General features: G+C 41.9%; 1 protein-coding gene across 4 annotated transcripts; it reads left to right on the top strand.

Annotated features, from left to right (window-relative positions):
- The first annotated feature begins 2,291 nt into the window (after positions 1-2,291).
- LOC110537351 (UDP-glucuronosyltransferase) lies at positions 2,292-24,168 on the top strand. Of its 4 annotated transcripts, none has more exons than XM_021623313.2 (6): positions 2,292-3,044; positions 6,351-6,518; positions 11,150-11,281; positions 19,862-19,949; positions 20,134-20,353; positions 21,838-24,168. In XM_021623313.2, exons 1-6 carry the CDS (start codon positions 2,352-2,354, stop codon positions 22,121-22,123), a joined length of 1,587 nt encoding a protein of 528 aa, XP_021478988.1. In that variant the 5' UTR covers positions 2,292-2,351; the 3' UTR covers positions 22,124-24,168. The 4 variants fall into 4 exon arrangements, with proteins under 4 accessions (XP_021478988.1, XP_021478986.1, XP_021478987.1 ...); XM_021623311.2 differs by lacking the exon at positions 6,351-6,518 and adding an exon at positions 3,367-3,559 and having other exon boundaries at positions 2,293-3,028; XM_021623312.2 differs by having other exon boundaries at positions 2,295-2,795; positions 6,093-6,518.
- The last annotated feature ends 1,705 nt before the right edge of the window (positions 24,169-25,873 follow it).

Below are 25,873 nucleotides of genomic sequence, written 5' to 3'. Positions count from 1 at the left end.
AGCGGAGGGATGCCTTTCCTATAAATTAAGAAAATGGGTGATATACTCATTAGAGAATGATACCACTCCACTGTGTAGAGTTATACACGGAATAGTGCGTTGTGTGGGAAAGACAGTGGTCTGTGTAGAGTGGAAGGACGACTATGAGGATAAGCCCAACATGGAGGACTCTAGCAGGGTGATCATAACCGTTGCTGAAATAGTTTTACAATTTCAGACTTTAATAGCCACATATGGAGACGGTTTTACTGATGAGGGAACAACAATTGAGAAGGTTGCCACAGACCCATGTATACGGGAAGCTGTATTCCCAGAGATAAAGCTTGCAGTAGTGGTGGCATCCCATCTGTTGCAGGGGACGATCAGGAAGCATGTGACCCAGAGATATGTAGAACTGGACACTCTCTCAACCCCACTGCTCTCTCCTCCATATCAAAGGGCAGATAATCCATTGACATACCTCCTGGGACCAAGACACGGTAACAGAAATCTGTAGAGGGATTGCGGAAAAACAATGAGGGTTTTCACAGGGGGGTGGGTATGCTGTGGGATAAGAGATGTGATCCAGATCTGAGTAATGGTCATTATTACCCGCCAGTCCCTATTGTAGCACAACATAAGGAGGCAATAGATAAGCTGGTTAGGAGAGGACTGGGAAAAAGGCAGAGAATATCACAAACTCAATCATAGATCTAATGGCAAAGCCGGTGATGAAAGTTACTGACAGTGACAGAGTTAATGCTGTAACAATACTTACTGCTGTTACATTGGGAGTAATAACAAAAGAGACTCAAGGTTGTGGAAGGTGTTGTAGGACCAGCATGGTATTGGACTATTGATCAAATAAGGTGGATGTTGGAATATGGGCAGTGTTGGCAGTTACGGGTGTAGCTATGATGGCATTGTTAGGATTCCATATAGTAAAGCTTTGTTGTTCAAACACACCTATTGTGAAATTGATTCAGGCTACGGCTTGCGTCTTTGGGGCAGCTTTAGGAGGTGAATGCAGTGAGGAGGACGTGGCTGAAAAACATCTCTTGTGATCCTGTAGCCCTTGATGGAAGACTGAGGAGAAGCATAATGGGGATATTTAGAGCCCTACTTTTTGTGGACCTGAGCAGAAAAGCATATCAGTGGGTATAGGGCTCAGGGGTAGCAAGACATTTTGTCAGTTCTGTCCCTCAAGCTGTGGTCAGAGATTTAGTTTATACATGTATCTGCATAGATGCTTATGATAAATCAGTAGAATTTAGGAGTGTTTTTTGTTTTGTGTCTTCTAGTCTATTCTATGTCTATCAATTCGGTTTCTATCACACTCTCAGGTCTGGAGAAAACCAAAAGAAGTAAGTCTACAGCCGGCAGTTGAATGCTTGTTTAGTGATATTAAACAATAAGAAGTGTTTATGGTTTTAATAGGGGGGACTAATGGATTCTGTCAAAAATGTTTCAAGTTAAACTGTAGTTTGTTTTTTATCCTGTTTAGTGAATGATTACTGTGAATTTAGGCCATGAAACTGTGTGTATGCTCATTTAGAAAGATTAACCTAATCAGATAAGAGGAAATTGCCCAGGGTCAGAGAGCAGGGTCAGGCCCAGAACAGAAGATAGACGGGGTGTGATTATGACATCTGGCTAAACAAAGAGATGAGGGGAAAGGAGGGACACTCATTGGGGTCATAAAATGTATGGCTGAGGAGGTGACACCTACAAGGAATGAAGAGTATAAGATGTTTTCTGAACTTTCTAAATATATGCCCTCAGCTGACTATCCTTGGTATTAAACACTTGAAACTTCAAGCTTTTGGTCTCAATTCCTTATTGCAAAGAGGTTGTAATAGCATTTTTCTTTTTAACATTAATTTAAAAAAAATCCATTGTATTTTTGTCAACAATATGTTGACAAATTCCTGAAACACTTGATTCAACCAGTTTCTGCCCAGTTGGATGTTGCCTTTTCTCTCACGTACAGCATGGCTATAGGTCTAGTAGTGTAGCATGCTATTGCACAGAATGAGTATGACGTTGCATCTTGGTGCAGACAGATCCTTCTACAAACCCTGCATCAGCTCCCATTTGACAGCATGACACCCGGTTGTAGTAAACACATTTCTGAATGCACAGCTCACTGTTGTTCGGCACTATGGCCAATGAAAAAAACCTGTCAAACAACGTTTTGTATGTTTAGTGGTGAAGTCTTGATTTCAGCCGGTTGAATCAGGCCAGCCCCTGATAAGGACACACCCTTTTCTATTTAAACACTTGGTTCTCTGCTAGGAAGCACAGTTCAGTTACTTCAATTGTGTATACTGTTCTGTCTATCCTACAGTGTGACTGTACTGTACTGCTGTGTTATGGCTGGAGGAGGGGTAGGGTTGAGGGGAGCAGCAGCAGGCCTGGTCCTCTCTCTGTGTCTGGTGGTGTCCTGCCGGGCCGGTAAACTCCTGGTGATCCCAGCCGACGGCAGCCATTGGACGGGCATGAAACCATTGGTGGAGGTGCTGGGTCGCCGCGGAAACCAGGTGGTGGTGGTGATTCCAGAGGTAAGTGGCTCTCTGGGTCCATCGGAACACACCATCACACTGACCTACCCCGTACCCTACACCCGGACACAGCTCCAGACCATTCAGAGGGCCAACCTGGACACCATCATGGCCTCCGACACCTCCAACGACATCAGCAGGATGTGGAGCTACTACCAGACCCTGACGGTTCTCAGGAACTACACCAGTAACAATTGTGACAGCTTGCTATCCAACCAGGACATGATGCAGACTCTGAGGGAGCAGCGGTTTGATGCTATACTGACTGACCCCTTTGAGCCATTGGGCGTGATTGTAGGAGCACTCCTCTCCCTGCCTGCCATCTACATTCACAATGGCCTGTCTTGTGGAATGGACTTTGAGGCCTCCCAGTGCCCCAGCCCACCCTCTTACACCCCTGGACGCTTTACTCACTTCACTGATCACATGACCCTGAGGCAGAGGAGCGTCAACTTCCTTTGGGCGTTGCTCCGCCCCCTGGCTTGCAGGTACCTGTACTCTGATGTCAACCCTAACCCTAAAACAGGGGTACTCAAATATCCTTTCAGAAGGTCTGGTCAGACATATTTCCTAGGTGGCAATAGTCCGGATGGATATTTATCAGTGTAGTAACAAACCCGCTCCTCGCAACCCATGCGATCCCAAACTGTTCACACCCCTCTTGTTGGCAGACTAAAATTGCAGTTTTATTGCTAGTTTCCTGCACTTCTACACATTATGCCATGGAGCGAAGGGGTCCGTTTTGACCCCGTTCTGGGTCTAGATCCGGTCCGTGGTCCGCCTATTGAGTGTATGGCTGCCCTGACCTCAAACCCTTGTCCTGCAGGTACCTGTACTCTGATGTCAACGTCATCGCCTCAGAGATCCTGGGGAGAGAGACCACCATCCCAGAGCTGATGAAGAAGGCATCACTGTGGCTGGAGCGCAACGACTTTACCTTCGAGTTCCCCAGGCCTCTGATGCCTAATATGGTGATGATCGGAGGAATGAACTTTGAGGAGCCAAATGAACTGCCAGAGGTAGCTAAAGACATTTTACATTTGTCATTTATCCAGAGCTACTTCTTATTCAGTGCATGTAACCAAGGGCTCTATTCAATCCGTATTGCAGAAGTTCAGTGTGATTGCAATGTGCATTCACGTACACTGCAATCACTGTAAATGCTGCATATGTCGGCACAATCGGAAATTACCTTTCAATTTCAAATCGCATTGAACTTTCGAGGTAAGGACTGAATCGAGCCCTAAGGTCAATTAGACAATAGTCTGAACTGATTATTTTTTGTCACTATAAAAAAAGGCCAGATAATATAATGCTGTGTAGGACAATTGCAGATGGTGACTGTATGTGTCCTAAATGGCACCCTATTCCCTACAGGGCTCTGGTCAAAAGTAGTGCCATTTGGGACATATTCACAGTCTATTGATCAGATGAGCCAAACTTCTAGCCCTCTTCGCTTCTTCATCGATTTCTGTTTGTGTACACACATTAGGAAGAAAAAAAACAGACAGAGGCCCAACCTTTAGAACCGTCCAGAATAGAATCTCCAGCTTGGCCTCAGGGCATGGACAGATGTGTGTTCTGAATTAGACTGTTGGTTAATTGGGTGTTCTGTGTGGTCTCTCTTTACTCTGTTGAAGAACCATCATCTCAGTGAAAACAGATGGCCATTGGCTGTATTGACTGTTGTATTGTCCCTGGGGGCCTGGCTGTATTCCTCAGCTAGTTGTTTACACTGTAGTGCCCTGATACCCCAGATACACAAACAAACATGGTAACAACACCAGTAAACTGTCTGATCATATCCAGAATGATGGGCACTGAAAGTAATTTTTATATTTAGCTTCCGTCATTAGAAACCATCACAGTGAGTTAGTTGATCACCTCAACAGTTCCTGTTCAGGGAGTAAATAGAACGTGGTGTAGAGAGGCTCAGTTTGTGGGTGGGACTGTACTCAGGATAACAGTGTTATTACGGATTACAGTCCTTCATCTTTAAAATAGTTGATTAGCACTGTATACTGTATTGTATTGTAATATGTACTGTAATTCAAATATGGTTGATTGCGTAACACTCAGCATTCTTTCAATGCTGATGTATTTTTGTTGATGTTCAAGGAAACAAATCTTTTATTCTTCATTAACATAGGAGGACAAATGTAATGTATTTGTGTCACTGTGATAAAGGTGGTTTGTCAATAGTAATATTAGCTTTAACCGTAGGTGAAATACTGCTCTATATATCATATGTTAGATGTTATCTCCCCCGGACTGGATGTGTGAGTGTTTGTTTCCCAAGACAGCTGCCTTCTCACGCCACTGGTCTTTTTGAGTGTGTGTATGTGTGTTTGAGAAAGTGTGTGAAAGTATGTCAGTGTTTTGGGTGGGAGGAGAAAGGGGAGGAGCTGAAGTTAATGATCTAGATTCCTCACGAAACATGAGGTCATACTCTGAGCTTGAGGATTAGAATACCACCATGACTCCTCCCATGGTAAGGGTAACTTACATGCTCTGTAATGACTTTTTTTTCAATATCATGCTTCTCAATGGGAAATTAATAAATAGTTTATTTTGTGGAAATAAGAAAACACTTCAAACAAGAAAACAGCCCATTTAAATTAGCCATGTTTACTTTTCTTGTTTCAGTACTTGTTAAAAAAATCTAATTGATCATAAGTATCTCTGGTACAGTTTTGCTTTAAAAACTATTGCATTATAAGTCACTAGCTAGCTAATCTCGGCACCTAGAACCAACTCAGCTAACCCACTATTAAGGTTGTCGCAAGAGATGACTGGCGAGCCAATCTTGTACCTCTCTCAATTGATCTTAAGGAATCATGAACCATTCAGCCTACAGATAAACTTTAGCCCACAGGAAGGACTGTCTGGTCTTATATAACAGCCTGCCCATAGAGGCAGCGAGAATGAGCAGGGAGACACTCACCAACCCACCCATCCACAGTTTACTCTGAGGTCCAGCCCCCTCTCAGTAGCACTCAGTGCCAGATCTCAGGGAGGTATTGTCCTTCTCACAGCAGCTCGCATTACTGAGCTGAAAGGCAGAGAGGCATGGGTTGGGGGGAGAATGTTCCTGTGCTGGGGTTGAGGACGGGGCTGAAGATGGGGCAGTGTCTGGGACAGGGTTTGCTGGCCCTGCTGTACTGCCTGGCCCTGTGTCCGGGGACCGTCCAGGGGGACAAGGTCTTGGTGATGCCTGTAGATGGGAGCCACTGGCTGAGCATGAAGCTGCTGGTGAAGGAGCTAGCGGCCAGGGGCCATGAGATGGTTGTGCTGGTCCCTGAGACGTCCATCCTCATCCAGGGCTCTGACTACTACAGGACTGAGACTTTTAGGGTCCCTTACAGCAAGGCCCAGCTGGACGAGAGCGTCAACAAACTGAAGGACGGCGTGTTTCTCAAGATGCCGGAGGTAATGGATATATTTGTGAGCGTGCAGCGTCTGGTTGACTTCACCACCATGCAGGTGAAAGGCTGTGAGGGTCTGCTGTATGATGAACCCCTGATGCAGCGCCTCAGAGGAGAAGGGTTCCAGCTGATGTTGACGGATCCCTTCCTACCCTGTGGATCCATCATTGCTGACTCCTTCAACATCCCAGCAGTGTACTTCCTGAGGGGGATCCCCTGTGGGCTGGATGACAGGGCTGCCCAGTGCCCCACTCCCCCCTCCTATGTACCACGCTTCCACTCAGGCAACACTGACCACATGGACTTCCTAGGGAGGTTGAAGAACATGATGATGTACAGTCTGGAGAGCTACCTGTGTACATTCATGTTTGCCAGCTTTGACAAGCTGACCAGTAGGTATCTGGAGAAAGACATGACATACAGGGAGCTGCTGGGAAACGGTGCTATCTGGCTGCTGAGGTATGACTACTCCTTTGAATATCCCAAACCCAGGATGCCCAACATGGTCAACATAGGAGGCATCAACTGTGGTAAAAGAGCTCCACTGCCACCGGTGAGTCTCTTGTAAAAATGTTTTAAATCTAACAAGTGGAGAAACTTCCACTTTGCGGAGTTGTGCACCTTATATGTTGTATGGATCCAGGTACAGAAACCTTAAAGGAAAACTTCACCCAAAAACTATTTTGGTATTTGTTTCATTAGTCCATTCTTGACATAGTCCCAAAATGTTTTGCATGTCAGCAATCACATTTTCAAGATATATAACTTTCATAATACAGAAATACAGCCGGTATGCGCGTTTTGCATCATATGACGTTAAATGCCACAAACCAGCTGTATTTCTGTATTTTGAAAGTTATACATCTTGAAAACTTGATTACTGACATGCAAATCATTTTTGGGACTATATCAACAGTGGACTAATTAAAGAAATAACTAAGTACAGTTTTAGGGTAGAATTTTCCTTTAAGGGATAGATTCACTGCAGTGGCAGTTGGACCACAGCAAGGATTCCACTGGATAAAATACAGCAAACTTTCAACTTGTTTACATATTTCAAGATATCAAATTCTTATTTGGGACAATATCCCTTTTCAAGATCTTTATGTTCTAACGTGTTCTCTGAATCACTTTTTGTTTTGTTTTTTGGGGTGTTGTCAGACACTCAATTCGCAACCGGCTGTAACCTGATCTGTGTTTCCTCCATGAGGATTGACTTGACATAGCTCAATGTTTGTGTACCATGTTCAGCTCCTCCTCACGTTATACAACATGCATTCCAACCTAATTTGCCTTCAAATCTGTGAACCGATCTAGAAACATAGTGTAGACTAGAGAACCAGCTACTTTCCTGTCAATTCTAAGTATCATGCGTTGGGGAGAGTGGAGTAAGTTGAGCCATCCTTTTCCTCCCAAACACACACACACACAAAATTAAGCATTTTACCAAATATTTAGGAAAGAGGTCATCATTTAATGAATCTGAAGGAAGAAACCACATGGAGAAAGTGGTAAGCAAGTTAAGTCCAAAAAAAAGAATTTTCCCCAAGCCAATTGAATGTATCGTGTTAGAGGTGTCATGATGCTTGTATCTAAACCAAAGTAGATTATTTTAAGATTGTTCTATACATCAGTTGGGGTCTTTATAAGCTTCAATGTGAGGAGCTTATAGACCTAGCATGAAAGTACATCCTTGTAACATGGGGTAAGTTGAGCCGATGGTTGAGCCGATGGTTGAGCCGATGGTTGAGCCGATGGTTGAGCCGATGGTTGAGCCGATGGTTGAGCCGATGGTTGAGCCGATGGTTGAGCCGATGGTTGAGCCGATGGTTGAGCCGATGGTTGAGCCGATGGTTGAGCCGATGGTTGAGCCGATGGTTGAGCCGATGGTTGAGCCGAAGGTTGAGCCGATGGTTGAGCCGATGGTTGAGCCGATGGTTGAGCCGATGGTTGAGCCGATGGTTGAGCCGATGGTTGAGCCGATGGTTGAGCCGATGGTTGAGCCGATGGTTGAGCCGATGGTTGAGCCGATGGCAAGTTGAACAAATTGATGCGTTTTCTTCCCAGGCATAATGCAAGGCATTATCGATTGGATATGAGGTAACAGGGCCTATGGCCTATGTTAAAAGTGGTCAAAAAAAGTGCAAAGTGTTTGTTAGGTGTTATTAAGCCTGTATTAATAGATGCTTAAAATGATCAAAAGACAAAAAATTGCGATGTTGTGTTTGGGAAAGGTAGTGATAATATTTCATTCAGGACAGAAATTTGTGGGCAACTTAACTTACCCTGTCCTGCGGTTCAACTTACCCCATAAGTTGTGCCAAGAGACCACCTTTTTTAGACAAGCTATGTTTTCAAATTTGTAATGTTTACATTAATTCTGATTATTTCCCGATGTACACAACGATATACATATTTGTTAGAAAGAATAGTATATTTCCCTTGACAGAGTGATGCTGAATCTGAGAAATGGCTCAACTTACCTCACTTTCCTCTATTGATAATGGAATTTTTTATTTAACTAAGCAAGTAGGTTAAGAACAAATTCTTATTTACAATGACGGCCTACCCCAGCCAAATCCAGACAATGCTGGGCCAATTATGCATCGCCCTATGGGACTCCCAACCACAGCCAGATGTGATGCAGCCTGGATTCAAACCAGGTACTGCAGTGATGCCTCTTGCACTGAGATGCAGTACAGTGTTTCAGAACACTGCACCACTTGGGGTGCCAGAGTGCTATAGGAATCATGCGAAACATAAGTTATCCTGACAATGTTCAAGGCATAAAATAATCAATGCACCAATAGAAATTCTGCGTAATTACACTTTCAAATTGAGTTTCTGAAAACAGTTCTAGTTAAATTGAGATGTGTTTTTCTAGCCCAATCATTGAGCTTGGAGAAGGCAAAAATGACAAAGCAGATGTGCAGGGAAAGCATTGGTGTGGTTCTTCATATTTTGTAGAAAGAAGTATTGCTCAACATTAGTTTTGGGAGAGTATTCCTCGCTCTTCTCTAAACATTCTGGTTGTATCCCAAATGGCACCATTTTCCCGATATAGTGCACAATTTTTGACCGGGTCCATATGCTCTAGTCAAAAGTAATGCACTATATAGGGAATGGGGTGCCATGTGGGACACTGGCTCTGTGCAGCCAGTGAAACCTGAGCCAGGAACAGCAATTCTTTCCTCCTGGATTGTGGCCATTATAATCTAACAGAGGAACTGAGGGGCCCTATTGTGTTCTTCCAACACTACAAACCTCAGGAAGGGAAACTACTCTGCAGGGATATTTTTGTAGGGTTGGGGTTAGGGTTTAGTATGCCTTTACCTTGTATGACTACAGGGTGTGCTTTCAAAGCATGGCCTCCTTTCATAACCTCACTCTTCAGCCAATGTTTTACTAACTAGACCAACTACTGTTGTAACACTGATGTATGGAAGTTAAGACATATTGTCCAATGTCAACTATATGATTTAGTCTCCTACATGTTTTATTTTGTCCAATGTGAAATGTTGATGGCTACTATGAGGTAACATTTCAGAGTAAGAGTACACACCAGTTGCTGTCCGTTTTCTGCCTGTGGACATACAATTCCATTGCATAGTGTGAAGATATTTCAAAGGATCTAGTAGCATAACTGTGATATGTGGTTGTACTTTCCCACTAAACTTAGTGGCAAGAAAAAGTATGTGAACCCTTTGGAATTACCTGGATTTCTGCATAAATTGGTCATCAAATTTGATCTGATCTTCATCTAAGTCACAACAATAGACAAACAGTCTGCTTAAACTAATAAACATTTATACGTTTTCATGTCTTTATTGAACACACCATGTAAACATTCACAGTGTAGGGTGGAGAAAGTATGTGAACCCTTGGATTTAATAACTAGTTGACCCTCCTTTGGCAGCAATAAACCCAACCAAACATTTTCTGTGGTTGCGGATCAGACCTGTACAACGGTCAGGAGGAATTTTGGACCATTCATCTTTACAAAACTGTTTCAATTCAGCAATATTCTTAGGATGTCTGGTGTGAACTGCTCGAGGTCATGCCACAGCATTTTAAAATCGGGTTGAGGTCAGGACTCTGTCTGAGCCACTCCAGAAGGTGTATTTTCTTCTGTTCAAGCCATTCTGTTGATTTACTTCTGTCTTTTGGGGTCCTGTTGCATCACCCAACTTCAGTTGAGCTTCAATTGGCGGACAGATAGACTTACATTCTCCTGCAAAATGTCTTGATAAACTTGGGAATTCATTTTTCCGTCGATGATAGCAAGCTGTCCAGGCCCTGAGGAAGCAAAGCAGCCCAACCATGATGCTCCCTCCACCATACTTTACAGTTGGGATAAGGTTGATGTTGATGTGCCGTGCCACAAAGTGGTGTGTGTTCCTTCCAATGCCTGTGTGTGTGGTGTGTGTTCCTTCCAATGCCTGTGTGTGTGGTGTGTGTTCCTGAACCATGCCTGTGTGTGTTGTGTGTGTTCCTGAACCATGCCTGTGTGTGTGGTGTGTGTTCCTGAACCATGCCTGTGTGTGTGGTGTGTGTTCCTGAACCATGCCTGTGTGTGTGGTGTGTGTTCCTGAACCATGCCTGTGTGTGTGGTGTGTGTTCCTGAACCATGCCTGTGTGTGTGGTGTGTGTTCCTGAACCATGCCTGTGTGTGTGGTGTGTTCCTGAACCATGCCTTTGTTCGAGGCATGGTTCACATCAGGCAATGCTTCTGGTGAATAGCAAACTCAAATTTTGTCAGTGTTTTTTATAGGGCAGCTCTATCCAACATTTCCAATCTCGTCTCATTGATTGGACTCCAGGTTAGCTGACTCCTGATTCCAATTAGCGTTTGGAAAAGTAATTAGCCTAGGGGTTCACATACTTGTCCCAACCTACACTGTGAATGTTTAAATTATGTATTCAATATAGACAAAAACACAATAATTTGTGTGTTATTAGTTTAAGCAAATTGTGTTTGTCTATTGTTGTGACTAAGCTGAAGATCAAATTTTATGACTAATTTATGCAGAAATCCAGGTAATTCCAAAGGGTCCACATAGTTTTTCTTGCCACTGTAGTTGAATGCAATGACTAAGTCACTGGATAAGCGCATCTGCTAAATGACTAAAATGTTAAATGTAAAACGTCCTTGTTAAGTAACCATTCACCCTCGTGCCTCTTCAGGACCTGCAGGAGTTTGTGGATGAGTCAGGAGAGGATGGCTTCGTGGTCTTCACCCTGGGCTCTTTGGTCTCCCAGATGCCAGAGGAGAGAGCCAAGCAGTTCTTTGATGCCTTCAGCAGGATCCCTCAGAGGGTAAGGACAATGCAAATACATACCAAATGGTACCTTATTTTCTACATAGTGCACGACTTTTGACCAGAACTGGCCAAATGTAGTGCACTGTCGTTCTACAGAAGTGGTGAAAATTGGGGGTCTAACAAACTTTCAGCACACATCTTCCAACATACAGTATGTCAGGTAGACATATACTCACACAATTTGTATAGCATATTTTAAATATTTACCTGACTTCCTTACCACTCCACTAAATGTGTCACTACTGAAACATACCGAAAAAGTTGCAATAAAGGGAGAACCATGCACAGTAGTGATCATTTTGATTTAACCTTCTATTAGATTAATTGTCATATTTTTATTTGCATAACAAAATATTAAAAAACATGTATTGTTTTCTGTTAAATGTTCAATGTTGATTAATTGTTGTTAGATGTTTAAAATATCACTTTACCCATCTTTATTTTGGCAAAACAAACTGCAGTTTCAGTCTTAAGTGTCAATCATAGAGATAAAAGAGCACTCTAGATGGAAATAACTGTTCTGTTGTAGACATTTCCATTGAGGGCTTCCAGCATTTAAAGAGGAAATGCCTCCTAGAACCAACTTCCCTGGTTCTAAATGGCCTATGTGGCATCGATAGGAATCAGAAACATTCATTATAGTGTCAACATTTACTACAATGTGTAAAGAGGATAATTTTGGTCATAAAGTGAATCTCGCCCAAAACGAGATTTGGAAGTCAATGGGTCACAACGGGTATGGATGGGTAGGTTTTAGATTACTTACATGCCGAATTTTGTCAATGATGTCCAATTGCCCAGAGACAACAAGGTGTGGTCCGCCCCCAGCTGCCATGTGTAACGCATGCACACTTGCAAACTTCTAATGCATTCAACAATATTGCAAGGAATGGATTACATATGACAAGATGACTGTGACGTGTATGGTGAGTAGCTAGCTAGCTATGATACTGTGATGTAACTAGCTAAATACATATCCTCTCCTTATGTGTGACAGTACAATTTGATGGGATGTAACAGTCAGCTTGCTATCGATAAGGTTTCAACTTGAATTGGCTAGTTAAGCTCCCTATTAGCGAACGTATGCTAATTCATTTAAATTAGGATAAAGATATAACTAACCTGGATTTGCAAGTTATGTAGCTAGCTAATATACTTTATCTTTTTTTTTGAATTTTACCCCTTTTTCTCTCCAATTTCATGGTATCCAATTGTTTTGTTTTTAGTAGCTACTATCTTGTCTAATCGCTACAACTCCCGTACCGATACACAACCCAACCAAGCCGCACTGCTTCTTAACACAGCGAGCATCCAACCCGGAAGCCAGCCGCACCAATGTGTCGGAGGAAACACCGTGCACCTGGCAACCTTGGTTAGCGCACACTGCGCCCGGCCCGCCACAGGAGTCGCTGGTGCGCAATGAGACAAGGATATCCCTACCGGCCAAGCCCTCCCTAACCCGGATGACGCTAGGCCAGTTGTGCGTCACCCCACGGACCTCCCGGTCGCAGCCGGTTACAACAGAGCCTGGGCGCGAACCCAGGGTCTCTGGTGGCACAGATGGCGCTGCAGTACAGCGCCCTTAACCACTGGCTAATATACTTTTTTTGAGAACAGGAATGTTATTTGGGTTTTCTCTTGATAACTCTGGCCCAGACGGAATTCTGCCTTTACTGTAATGGATCTCGGAGTTATGATCAATGGCTAGGTTAGTTAGCTAGCTTTCGTGGGCTTCGTCTGCTACTAGTGCTAAAACAAAATGCCTGTTATCATAAAAGTATATTGTGTATTTTCTAGCGCAAAAATAAATGAAGGATGGCATTTGTCTAGCCCGAGTACCAGTCTTTAGCAAGCATGCTACAAATGCGTGTCAGCAAGCATTCAGCAATGTAACTTTACACACCTGTTTGCATAGAAACGACGTCAACATCACTGGCCTGAATCTATTCTGTACTTAGTCACTCTATTTGTATAATTACTTCCAAACTAGAGAAAAGTAATTTTTCTTCGCTGTATGTTTATTGAGTGATGATATTTTTATTCTATTCACAGTCTACTTACAAAACCTGGTGATTTGTTGTTCATTTGTTGTTTATTAGCTTAATTGGGATCCCCATTAGCCGGCGCAATGGCGACAGCTAGTCTTACTGGGGTCCGACATATAATGAAAGACATTACAGACAAAATACTTTACATACATTTAAATCATTGACATGTAGTGTGTGTGTGTGCATGCATTTATCAGTTACACATATATGTCAGTACAAACATAAAACAAGTAGGTCACATGTGGGAGAGGCCTTGTGCCGTGAGGTGTTGCTTTATTAGTGTTTTGAAACCAGGTTTGCTGTTCACTTGCGCTATATAAGATGGAAGGGCACTCATGGCTCTGTATAATACTGTACGTTTCCTTGAAATTGTTCAGGACCTGGGGACTGAAAATACCCCTGGTGGCATGTCTGGTGGGGTAAGTGTTTTCAGAGCTGTGTGTAAGTTAACTATGCAAACAATTTGGACTTTAACACGTTTATTATAAAAAACAAGTGACGCAGCCAGTCTTCCCTCAACTCTTAGCCAAGACAGACTGGCATGCATAGTACTAATATTAGCCCTTTGATTACATTGAAAAGCAAGATGTGCCGCTCTGCTTTGGGCCAGCTGCAGCTTCATTAGGTATTTCTTCGCAGTACTTGACTATATGACTGGGCAATAATCAAGATAAGAGAACTAGAGCCTGCAGGACTTGCTTTGTGGATTGTGGTGTCAAAAAAGGAGAGCATCTCTTTATTACAGACAGACATCTCCCCATATTTACAACCATTGAGTCTATATGTTTTCATCATGACAGTTTACAATCTAAGATGACTCCAAGTCATTTAGTCTCAACTTGTTCAGCAGCCACACCATTCATTACCAGATTCAGCTGAGGTCTAGAACGATTTCTACCAAATACAACCAAAACAGACTGAACTCTTTAAGGGTTTCATTTACTTCATTAGCTGTCAAAGAATTTCCACCAGGCTTAAAGATTAAGATGAGACAGATAAGAGTAGCTATAGAGTCAGCTACCATCCTCCGTAGCTTTCCATCTAAGTTGTCAATGCCAGGAGTTTTGTCATTATTGATCGATAACAATATTTCCACCTCCCACACGAACTTTACAAAATTCAAACTTGCAATGAATTAAAAAAGACAAATTATACATGAGTAGGATGGCTCATTGTTGGCATTTCCTGCCTAAATTTGCCCACTCTGCCAATGAAGTAATCATTAAGATAATTGGCAACATCAAAATTATTGTGATAAGCCATCTGATTCGATAACAGATGGAGTTGAATGTCTTTCTGCCCATCATTTATTTTAAAGTACTCTATTTTTTTCCATCATTCTTTATCATTGATCCTGACTTCATAATATACTTTATTATTTTTGTTGAATTTAGTCACATAATTCCTCAATCTGCAGTAAATCAGACAGTCAGATTAGCTACTCCTTTTGCCCCATCTCTTTCAACCATACACTTCTTTAATTCCTCAATCTATGGAGCCTTAACAGTTTTATCAGTCAGTTTCTTAACAGGTGCATGTTTATCAATAATTGAAGAAGCAATTTCATAAATTCATCAAGTGCAGCATCTGTATGTTCCTTATTAAATCACATCAGACCAACAAATATTTTTAACATCCACATAAAGTCACAGCTAAATCTTTTGTATGACATCTTACACTATTTTAGGCCCAGATTTGTATATATTTTTTTACTTTGGCTTTCCTGGATATTGCCACTGCATTCAATGGGTACAGATAACATTTTTTACAAATACTGTAGAACTTGTATCAGTACATGTGGATGACATTCACTGCCTTCTTGGTAAGCAATGAATGTAGAATTGGCCTTTTGTTTTAGGTTATTGTCCAGCTGAAAGGTGAATTCATCTCCTAGTGTCTGGTGGAAAGCAAACAACCAGGTTTTTGTCTGTGCTTAAATTCCATTCCGTTTATTTTTTTACCTGAAAAACTCCCCAGTCCTTAATGATTACAAGTGTTAGGTTCTTATTTTTCAGAGTAAATAACTGACGGACACTAGAGAAGCTTTAACCACGTTTAATTATTCCTAAAGGTTCTGTACAGTTGTAATGAGACAGCAAAACATTTCTTTCTTCACATTTATATACATCCTACTTAAAACACATCCTTACAGTTTATGGCTCCACAGGAAGCTATTACAGAGGGTAACGGGATGACAAACCTTTATTACTGCCTTATGAGAATCTGTCCTCACCTCCTGACCTCAACACATTCCTTCATCTAATCCATAGATGTCCATTGTTTTTCTTCAGAGAACCATTAACTTCTGACATAACCCACTCTTTAATTTCCCATCTCAATTATCAAAGTTTAGCCAATTCCAGCTCAAGCATACCCATAACATGATGCAGCTACCAGTATGCTTGAAAATATGGAGAGTGGTACTCAGCAATGTATTGTATTGGATTTGCCCCGAACATAACACTTTGTATTCAGGACATAAATGTAATTGCTTTGCCACATGCTTTGCAGTATTACTTTAGTGCCTTGTTGCAAACAGGATGCATGTTTTGGAATATTTTTATTTTGCACAGACTTTGTTTTTTTCACTCTGTCAATTTGGTTCGTTTTGTGGAGTAACTAATGTTGGTGATCCATCCTCGGTTTTCTCCTATCACAGCCATTAACCTCTCTAGGGTACGTGGGGCGGTAGCGTCCCACCTGTCAACAGCCAGTGAAACGGCAGGGCGCCAAATTCAAATCAACAAAAATCTCATAGTAGATATTCCTCAAACATAAATGTATTTTACACCATTTTAAAGATAACATTCTCGTTAATCCAGCCACAGTGTCTGATTTCAAAAATGCTTTACAGCGAAAGCACCACAAACAACTCACAGAAAAACCAAGCAATTTTTCCAACCAAAGAGAGGAGTCACAAAAAGCAGAAATATAGATCAAATTAATCACTCTCCAGATGACACTCATAGGACTTCATGTTACACAATGCATGTATGTTTTGTTCGGTAAAGTTCATATTTATATCCAAAAATCTGAGTTTACATTAGTGCATTATGTTCAGTAGTTCCAGAACATGCAGTGATTTTTGCAGAGAGCCACATCAAATTACAGAAATACTCATAATAAACATTGATAAAGATACGACTATTATACATGGAACTTTGATAAACATCTCCTTAATGCAACCGCTGTGTCAGATAAAAAAAAAAAAAACTTTACGGAAAAAGCAAATCATGCAATAATCTGAGTACAGCATTCAGACGACAAAATCAAGCCAAATTGATATCCGCCATGTTGGAGTCAACATTAGTCAGAAATAGCATTATAAATATTCACTTACCTTTGATGATCATCAGAATGCACTCCCAGGAATCCCAGGTACATATTAAATGTTTGTTTTGTTCGATAATGTCCATCATTTGTCCACATAGATCCTTTTTGTTAGCGCATTTGGTAAACAAATCCACACTCATGAAGCACGTCCACCAGTTGCAGATGAAATGTCCAAAAGTTCCATTACGGTCCATAGAAACCTGTCAAACTAATCATAGAATCAATCTTTAGGATGTTTTTAACATAAATCTTCAATAATATTCCAACTGGAAAATTCCTTTGTCTGTAGAGAAGCAATGGAACAGAGCTCGCGAGACTGATGTCGAGGCTGCTGGCAGACACCTGACTCAATCCCCTCTCATTCGGCCTCACCGCACAGTAGAGGCATCAAACAAGTTTCTAAAGACTGTTGACATCTAGTGGAAGCCGTAGGAAGTGCAACATATCCCACTGTAAATTCAATAGGGGCTATTGGTTGAGTTAAACTACAAGCCTCAGATTTCCCACTTCAGGGTTCATTTTTTTTCTCAGGTTTTTGCCTGCCATATGAGTTCTGTTATACTCAGACATCATTCAAACAGTTTTAGAAACTTCTGGGTGTATTGATACACTATCAAATCAAATCTAAATCAAATCAAATTCTATTTGTCACATACACATGGTTAGCAGATGTTAATGCGAGTGTAGCAAAATGCTTGTGCTTCTAGTTCCGACAACGCAGTAATAACCAACGAGTAATCTAACTAACAATTCCAAAACTACTACCTTATACACACAAGTGTAAAGGGATAAAGAATATGTACATAAAGATATGCGAATGAGTGATGGTACAGAACGGCATAGGCAAGATGCAGTAGATGGTATCGAGTACAGTATATACATATGAGATGAGTATGTAAACAAAGTGGCATAGTTTAAAGTGGCTAGTGATACATGTATTACATAAAGATGCAGTAGATGATATAGAGTACAGTATATACGTAGACATATGAGATGAATAATGTAGGGTATGTAAACATTATATTAAGTAGCATTGTTTAAAGTGGCAAGGTGACGTTATTAACTGCACTTTTTTTTTATTTTGACCTATCTACCAATAGGTGCCCTTTGGATTTATTAGGGATCCCCATTTGCTGCTGCTAAGGAAGCAGCTACTCTTCTTGGGGTACATATACAATACCAGTCAAAAGTCTGGACACCTACTCATTCCAGGGTTTTTCTTTATTTTTTTACAATTTTCTACATTGTAGAATAACAGTGAAAACATCAACACTATGAAATAACACAGTAAACAAAAAAAGCATTATAAAATATAGTTTGATTTTATTTTGAGATTCTTCAAAGTAGCAACCCTTTGCCTTGATAATAGCTTTGCACACTGTTGGCATTCTCTCAACCAGCTTCATGAGGTAGTGACCTGGAATGCATTTCAATTAACAGGCGTGCCTTGTTAAGGTCATTTTTTTTATTTCTTTCCTCCTTAATGCATTTGAGCCAATCAGTTGTGTTTTGACAAGGTAGGGGGGTATACAGAAGATAGCCCTATTTGGTGAAAGACCAAGTCCATATTATGGCAAGAAAAGCTCAAATAAGCAAAGGGAAACGAAAGTCCATCCTTACTTTAAGACACGAAGGTCAGTCAATCCGGAAAATGTCTAACTTTGAACGTTTCTTCAAGAGCTATGATGAAACTGGCTCTCGTGAGGACTGCCACAGGAAAGGAAGACCCAGACTTACCTCTGCTGCAGAGTTAACTGCACCTCAGATTGCAGTCCAAATAAATGCTTCAAAGTTCAAGTTGCAGACATCTCAAAATCAACTGTTCATTGGAGACTGCGTGAATCAGGCCTTCATGGTCAAATTGCTGCAAAGAAATCACTACTAAACGATACCAATAAGACGACACTTGCTTGGGCCAAGAAACACGAGCTATGGACATTAGACGGGTGGAAATCTGTCCTTTGGTCTGATGAGTCCAAATTTGAGATTTTTGGTTCCAACTGCCGGGTCTTTGTGAGACGCAGAGTAGCTGAACGGATGATCTCCGCATGTGTGCTTCCCACCGTGAAGCATGGAAGTGGTGTGATGGTGCTTTGCTGGTGACATGGTCAGTGATTTATTTAGAATTCAAGGCACACTTAACCAGCATGGCTACCATAGCATTCTGCAGTAATACGCCATCCAATCTGGTTTGGGCTTAGTGGGAGAATCATTTGATTTTCAACAGGACAATGACCCAACACACATCCAGGCTGTGTAAGGGCTATTTGACCAAGAAGGAGAGTGATGGAATGCTGCATCAGATGAGCATTTAATAAACTGACAAAATAACAAAGCTCAAAAGCAATAGAATGGCAAAAGTCTTACCAGACTTGATACATAATCAAACAGAGTTTATTAAAAATAAACACTAACAAACACATACAAGAACATGTTCCAGCTGAAATACATTATCTGATAAAATTGCTTTTGAAAGGGGCACAAGAGATGTCTTTTCTTTCTCCCCCAATTCTCTTTGCTCTGGCAATTGAACCGCTTGCAGAAATAGTTAGACTGGACCCAAACGTAACAGGTCTCGGTATAGGTTGACATGAATATAAACTGAACTTATTTGCAGATGATCTTCTGATATATCTGACCAATATTGAAAACTCAATGCTCCCCTTGCTAAAATAATTTTTTCAGAATACTAAAATCTCAGGATATAAAATGAACGTGGAAAGAAAACAAAATGGGAAAATGAAAACTCATCTACAACAATCATTTAAGTGGACCAGAAGAAAAAAATCTAATACTTAGGATGCTTAATAATTGACCAAATAAATGTAAAACTGTATCCCATTAACAATATGAAAGCAGATGTCATTAAATGAAACAATGTTCCCATAAATCCACCATGCTGCCTTGTTGACAAAATGACAGTGGCACAGATTACTGTTTGATTTGAGAATGGCACTCCTCCCTGCCCGATGGTCCTTTGCCTGGCCCTGCATCTCAGCATAATCGAATCCACCCAATGATCATAAGAGCAGCTCCTCACCACTTTGACAGCTCGAACACAGTTACCAGTGATTTACACCCCCAGACACTGCCAAAACAACAGCTATGCGGGTGTCGTCTGTTGCCGATTAACACTTGATCTTATTGAATCTAAGCCTTGATTAGCTAAATAAACTGTTGTCTCTGTTTTTCAGGTTGTGTGGAGGTACACAGGGGTGGTGCCTGAGAATGCTCCAGCCAACGTCAGAGTGATGAAGTGGCTTCCTCAGAATGATTTGCTGGGTTGGTTTAATCAGTTAGTGTTATATATTTATAATAAACCATATAGGGGAAGTTACAGAAGGGCACTTCTCAGTGAACCCAACACACTGTTTATGTTGCAAGATAAATACTTAATCTTCTCCTTTATTTTGATGTCAACACCCTTGTGGTGAATGTTCTGTGTTCATAAGATTTTATGTTCTAGGCCACCCCAAGGTCAAGGCCTTCATCACCCACGGAGGAACCCACGGTATTTACGAGGGGATCTGTAACGGCGTTCCCATGGTGATGCTGCCATTGTTTGGTGACCAGGGTGACAACGTACACCGCATGGCAGTGAGGGGAGTAGGGGAGGTGCTCAGTGTGTTCGACATCACCTCAGACAAACTGGTGGAGGCCCTCAACAAGGTCATCAATGACAAGAGGTCAGACATCATGCTAACATAATACTAGGACATCATGTTATAGGAGAGAGAGAAGTGAGATTGCGGGGTTGTCCAGACTGTTTTCAGTGTTGCTTTAACCATCAGACGACAGAAAACATTTGAGCTGAACAAAGTATGCCAGTGAAAGGGAGGACAGTAGCATGTGACCCAACTGTGGTTTGACTATTATGATTTTGCATGTTAGCCAATTCAATTGAAAATCCGTTAATTTTCTTTCTGTAATTCCGTTACCGATTTGGTAACAGAATTCAGAGTTTTAATCACATGATACCACTAAAAACACAAACTAATTGGTAAGTCTACCTTTACTCGTTACTTCTATGAATTCATTATCCTCCCTCATGAGGTTTTTGGTAACGGAATTAAGGCACAAGGCAATGTTTCTTAAACGCACAGAAGACAAATAATTTCTCAAATAATCATCAAATGTATTTATATAGCCCTTCTTACATCAGCTGATATATCAAAGTGCTGTACAGAAACCCAGCCTTAAACCCCAAACAGCAAGCAAAGCAGGTGTCGAAGCATGGTGACTAGGAAATACTCCCTATAAAGGCCAGAATCTAGGCAGAAACCTAGAGAGGAACTATGCTATGAGGGGTGGCCAGTCCTCTTCTGGCTGTGCCGGGTGGAGATAACAGAACATGGCCAAGATTATCATAAATGACCAGCATGGTCAAATAATAGTAATCACAGTGAACAGGTCAGGGTTCCATAGCCGTAGGCAGAACAGTTGAAACTGGAGCAGCAGAACAGCCAGGTGGACAACAAGGAGTCATTCCAGGTGGTCCTGAGACATGGTCCTAGGTCTCAGGTCTTCCGAGAGAGAGAAAGAGGGAATTAGAGAGAGCATATTTAAAATTCACACAGGACACCGGATAAGACAGGATAAATACTCCAGATATAAGACTGACCCTAGCCCCCCAACCTACTCAAAGAAGTGTTGATATTGGCAGGGTTCTGTAATTTAACATTGTGTTTTGATGTATTTCTAAGACTTTTTCTGGTAGATGATGTCTAAGACCCCTTTTCCATCTGTTTTACCAGAAATAAGTGTTTGCTTATTCCTAATTATTTGGATGGAAAATGGTTGAAGAATGTATATATGCCTTGACTATAAAAAAAAAAATGTACGCTTAGCTTTCATTTGACATGCTCCTATGAACTTCACATGTTGGTCGTCATGCGTCCTTTTAGATGGTAATGTCTTTATATAATAGGAGATACTGTGAACTCAAGAAGCTGTGCAAACACTATAGAGACCAAATCCTAACTTTAAATCCACACACATTGCATTTCAGTACAAATATATGGTCACCAATCCATTATTGGAGGTGACAGTCGGAGTTCCTCGTTAGAGGAACCCACTTCCTTCACTGGTACAGTATTAGCAGCCATGAGTTGTCTATGAAGAGATGGCAAGCCTTGATGCATTCCTCATGTTCTCTATCCTTCCTCCTCAGTTACAAGCAGAAGATGCTACAGCTGTCAAAGGTGCATAAGGACCGTCCCATTGAGCCGCTGGACCTGGCCGTGTTCTGGACAGAGTTTGTGATGCGCCACGGAGGAGCCGACCACCTGAGACCCGCTGCTCACGACCTTAACTGGATCCAGTACCACAGCCTGGACGTGTTCGCTCTGCTACTTACTATAATTCTCACTGTTGTCATGGTCACCGTTAAATGCTGCAAAGTCTGCTTCCACAAGTGCTGTGGAATGATTTGGACAAGGAAGATGAAGAGTGAGTGAATGTCCTTCCTGTGGCTTAGGCTGGGATTCAATCCTGGTTGTAGTGCACTGTCACCAATAATGTGCCTTTTACAGGCAATGTTTCCGTGTTTGCTGTGATCGCATTCACATTATATGCTGCAGATATCAACTCAAATTATCTTCAAATGTTAAGCGACCTACAAAGCTATGATTGAATACCAGCCAAGCCTTAAGGCACTAGAGTCCAGTGAAGCTATACTGCCACCTCTAGGGCCTGTGTGTATAACAGGGAAGATATACTGTAGACTACTGTAGGCTACTGTAGGTTGAAGTAAAGGAACACCAAAAAACTGCTCAGTAAACCCACACCTGGGTTTATATGGTTTGTGTGAGTGAAGGGTTTGTGTGTAGTGGGGGGAGCTTATCTCAGGATAATGTCAAAGTAACTTCATGCATCTGTTATCAATAAGGCCTGAATCCAGCAAGACACAAGTCCCATTTCTCAGCCACTGTGCCTTTGGAAGAGTATGGCCTAGATGAAATCCGTATTGTGGAAGATCAGTGCAATAGCGCGATTGCCATTTAAAAACAATGTTCCTGCATTTGCGGAGACTGCGTTCACACGTGTCTCAATCGGAAATTTGAATTGCATTATAACGCAGCTCTTCCGCGATATGGTTGAATCTAGCCATGACTCAAACTGTTGGCCTTTCTAGTTCAGCCTATGTCATGCTGATTCAATACCCTGTTAAAGGCCCAGTGCAGTCAAATTTGATTTCCCTGTTTCATATATATTTACACACAGAGTTTGGAATAATACTGTGAAGAGAAAAGTATGATAATGTCCTTTTAGTATAAGATCTGTTTAAAAAGACCACCTGAAATGTCATCCTATTTAGGTGGAATGGAGTTATGGCCTGCCTGTTGACATCTCCATGCTGCAAGTTAGTTAATAAACCAAAGAAAGAGTTCCAAACCTATTTGCCAATAACAGCTAGTTTAGTTTCCCACACCCCACTCAGACCACTCCTAGACAGTCCCAGCTAAATACTTGCTTGAGAAATTGATCTTAGCTAAGAAGCTGTTTGTTTAAAATGGAAATGGTAAAATAATCACAGTAATGTACTTAATTGTTACCCAGAAATGATTTGATATTGAGATAAAATGGCTACATTGGACCTTTAACAAACAAATTGGTGACAGGAGAGAATTTCTCAGTCTTTGAAATGCATTTTTCGCTGGTAAAAAGTGATGTCTTCCAGCTGAACATGTTGCTAGATGTTAAGACAAAGAATACGTATTTTGCTTATATGTTGTTGTACAGTATTTTGGTTCACATTGTGAAAAAAAAAATCTACAAATACATTTTAATAAAACGTTTTGTCCCTTTTCATTGCCGTTAGAGTGAGAGGAAATAACTTTCCAATGAGCACTTGAACACAGCCAAATAGAGAACTACATTACCTATGAGAGATGAGAAAACGGAAATAACCACAGCTGGCTGTTCAGCGAGTAGACTACAGTATATTAAAATATCATACCACTTTTTGTTATCTCTGCAGGAGACTTGCTAACTGTACATGTACGTAGTTTAGACGCCACTCTTATCCAGTGCGACTTACAGTAGTGAGTGCACACATTTTTCATACTAGTGCCCCGTGGGAAACGAACCCACAATCCTGGCGTTACAAGCACCATGCGCTACCAACTGAGCCACATTACCCTACGCAAACCAATAATAGGTCTGTGGAAATAGCCAACAGTTTTGATTGTTAGAAAGTTTATGATTCTACCAGGATGCATCAGGAGGATAAAGATGACAACTCCACCCGATGAGTTTATTAGCTTGACTGACTTCACGAGCTGTGGTAGCTACCAAACTTTGATTTTATCAAGTAGTGTAGTAGGGTTGTTTACCATTGAAAGAAGTTGTCACAGTTCTACTCAGCGTAAGGGGTGGCTCTCCTGTAAGCACTAATACAATAGCAGCTGGGTCTACTTAGTTCATTGACCGTATATGAACCAGAAAAAAAGAGGAAGTGGGATGTCTCGCTTCCTCTTCTGCCATTGATCCTGCCACAAAATAAAAAACTGTTACGAAACCCGTAACTAGCCTACGGATATTGTTGCACTTGGTTTGTCTAGGGGTCCTAGGCCTAGTTACATGGTCTGTAACCTGAATGAATATGTGCATTTATGTGGGAAATCAGCATTTGAGGACTGTTGGATACACATGTGCCCAGGGAGACAGCAATCTTACCTTAGAGCTGGTCCTGGACCTGTCTCTTGACATCTTGGTCGGCCAGGTCAAGCGGAATATTAGTTGTTCAAAGATGACCAAAATAAATATATATAAACAATGAAACTACAAAAAGGCATACATAAACTCAAGATTAAAAACCAAATGAATAACCTCATGGTCACCAAACAACCCATCAGCTTCAAAGCTGTGACACTGACTGATGATTGATTCACCGTCATTGGCAGCAGCTGATGTGCTTATCAACCAGGCTTAGCATCTCGACAAGGTTTCTTGTGACAACAAAACGAAAAAAAAAAGAAAAAAAAATGTATGTTACTCTCATTGAAAGCATTTTCTTGAGAACTACAGATGTATCATAAAGAATGTGAAAATGTAATTGGATTCATTTGCTCTTTTTAAAACCCCCTCAGTCGTTGAGGGTGTGGCTTTAATGAACCATCAGTATGTTGGCAGCAGCCACTTAATGTTGGTGGTGTCTGTTTAACAGTCTGATGGCCTTGAGATAGAAGCTGTTTTTCAGTCTCTCGGTCCCTGCTTTGATGCACCTGTACTGACCTTGCCTTCTGGATGATAGCGGGGTGAACAGGCAGTGGCTCGGGCGGTTGTTGTCCTTGATGATCTTTATGGCCTTCCTGTGACATCGGGTGGTGTAGGTGTCCTGGCGGGCAGGTAGTTTGCCCCCAGTGATGCGTTGTGCAGACCTCAATACCCTCTGGAGAGCCTTGCGGTTGTGGGCGGAGCAGTTGCCGTACCAGGCGGTGATACAGCCCGCCAGGATGCTCTCGATTGTGCATCTGTAGAAGTTTGTGAGTGCTTTTGGTGACAAGCCGAATTTCTTCAGCCTCCTGAGGTTGAAGAGGCGCTGCTGCGCCTTCTTCACCATGCTGTCTGTGTGGGTGGACCAATTCAGTTTGTCCGTGATGTGTATGCCGAGGAACTTAAAACTTACTACCCTCTCCACTACTGTCCCATCGATGTGGATAGGGGGGTGCTCCCTCTGCTGTTTCCTGAAGTCCACGATCATCTCCTTTGTTTTGTTGACGTTGAGTGTGAGGTTATTTTCCTGACACCACACTCCGAGGGCCCTCACCTCCTCCCTGTAGGCCGTCTTGTCGTTGTTGGTAATCAAGCCTACCACTGTAGTGTCGTCCGCAAACTTGATGATTGAGTTGGAGGCGTGCATGGCCACGCAGTTGTGGGTGAACAGGGAGTACAGGAGAGGGCTCAGAACGCACCCTTGTGGGGCCCCAGTGTTGAGGACCAGCGGGGTGGAGATGTTGTTACCTACCCTCACCACCTGGGAGCGGCGCGTCCAGTACCCAGTTGCACAGGGCGGGGTCAAGAACCAGGGGCTCGAGCATGATGATGAGTTTGGAGGGTACTATTATTGTTAAATGCTGAGCTGTAGTCGATGACCCAGCATTCTCACATAGGTATTCCTCTTGTCCAGATGGGATAGGGCACTGTGCAGTGTGGTTGCGATTGCGTCGTCTGTTGACCTATTGGGGCCATAAGCAAATTGAAGT

The sequence above is a fragment of the Oncorhynchus mykiss genome, chromosome 12 (genome assembly GCF_013265735.2).
Source record: "Oncorhynchus mykiss isolate Arlee chromosome 12, USDA_OmykA_1.1, whole genome shotgun sequence".
Classification (NCBI taxonomy): Eukaryota; Metazoa; Chordata; class Actinopteri; order Salmoniformes; family Salmonidae; genus Oncorhynchus; species Oncorhynchus mykiss.
The sequence above is the reverse complement of the archived record's forward strand: the minus strand, read 5'-3'. Positions and strand labels throughout refer to the sequence as shown.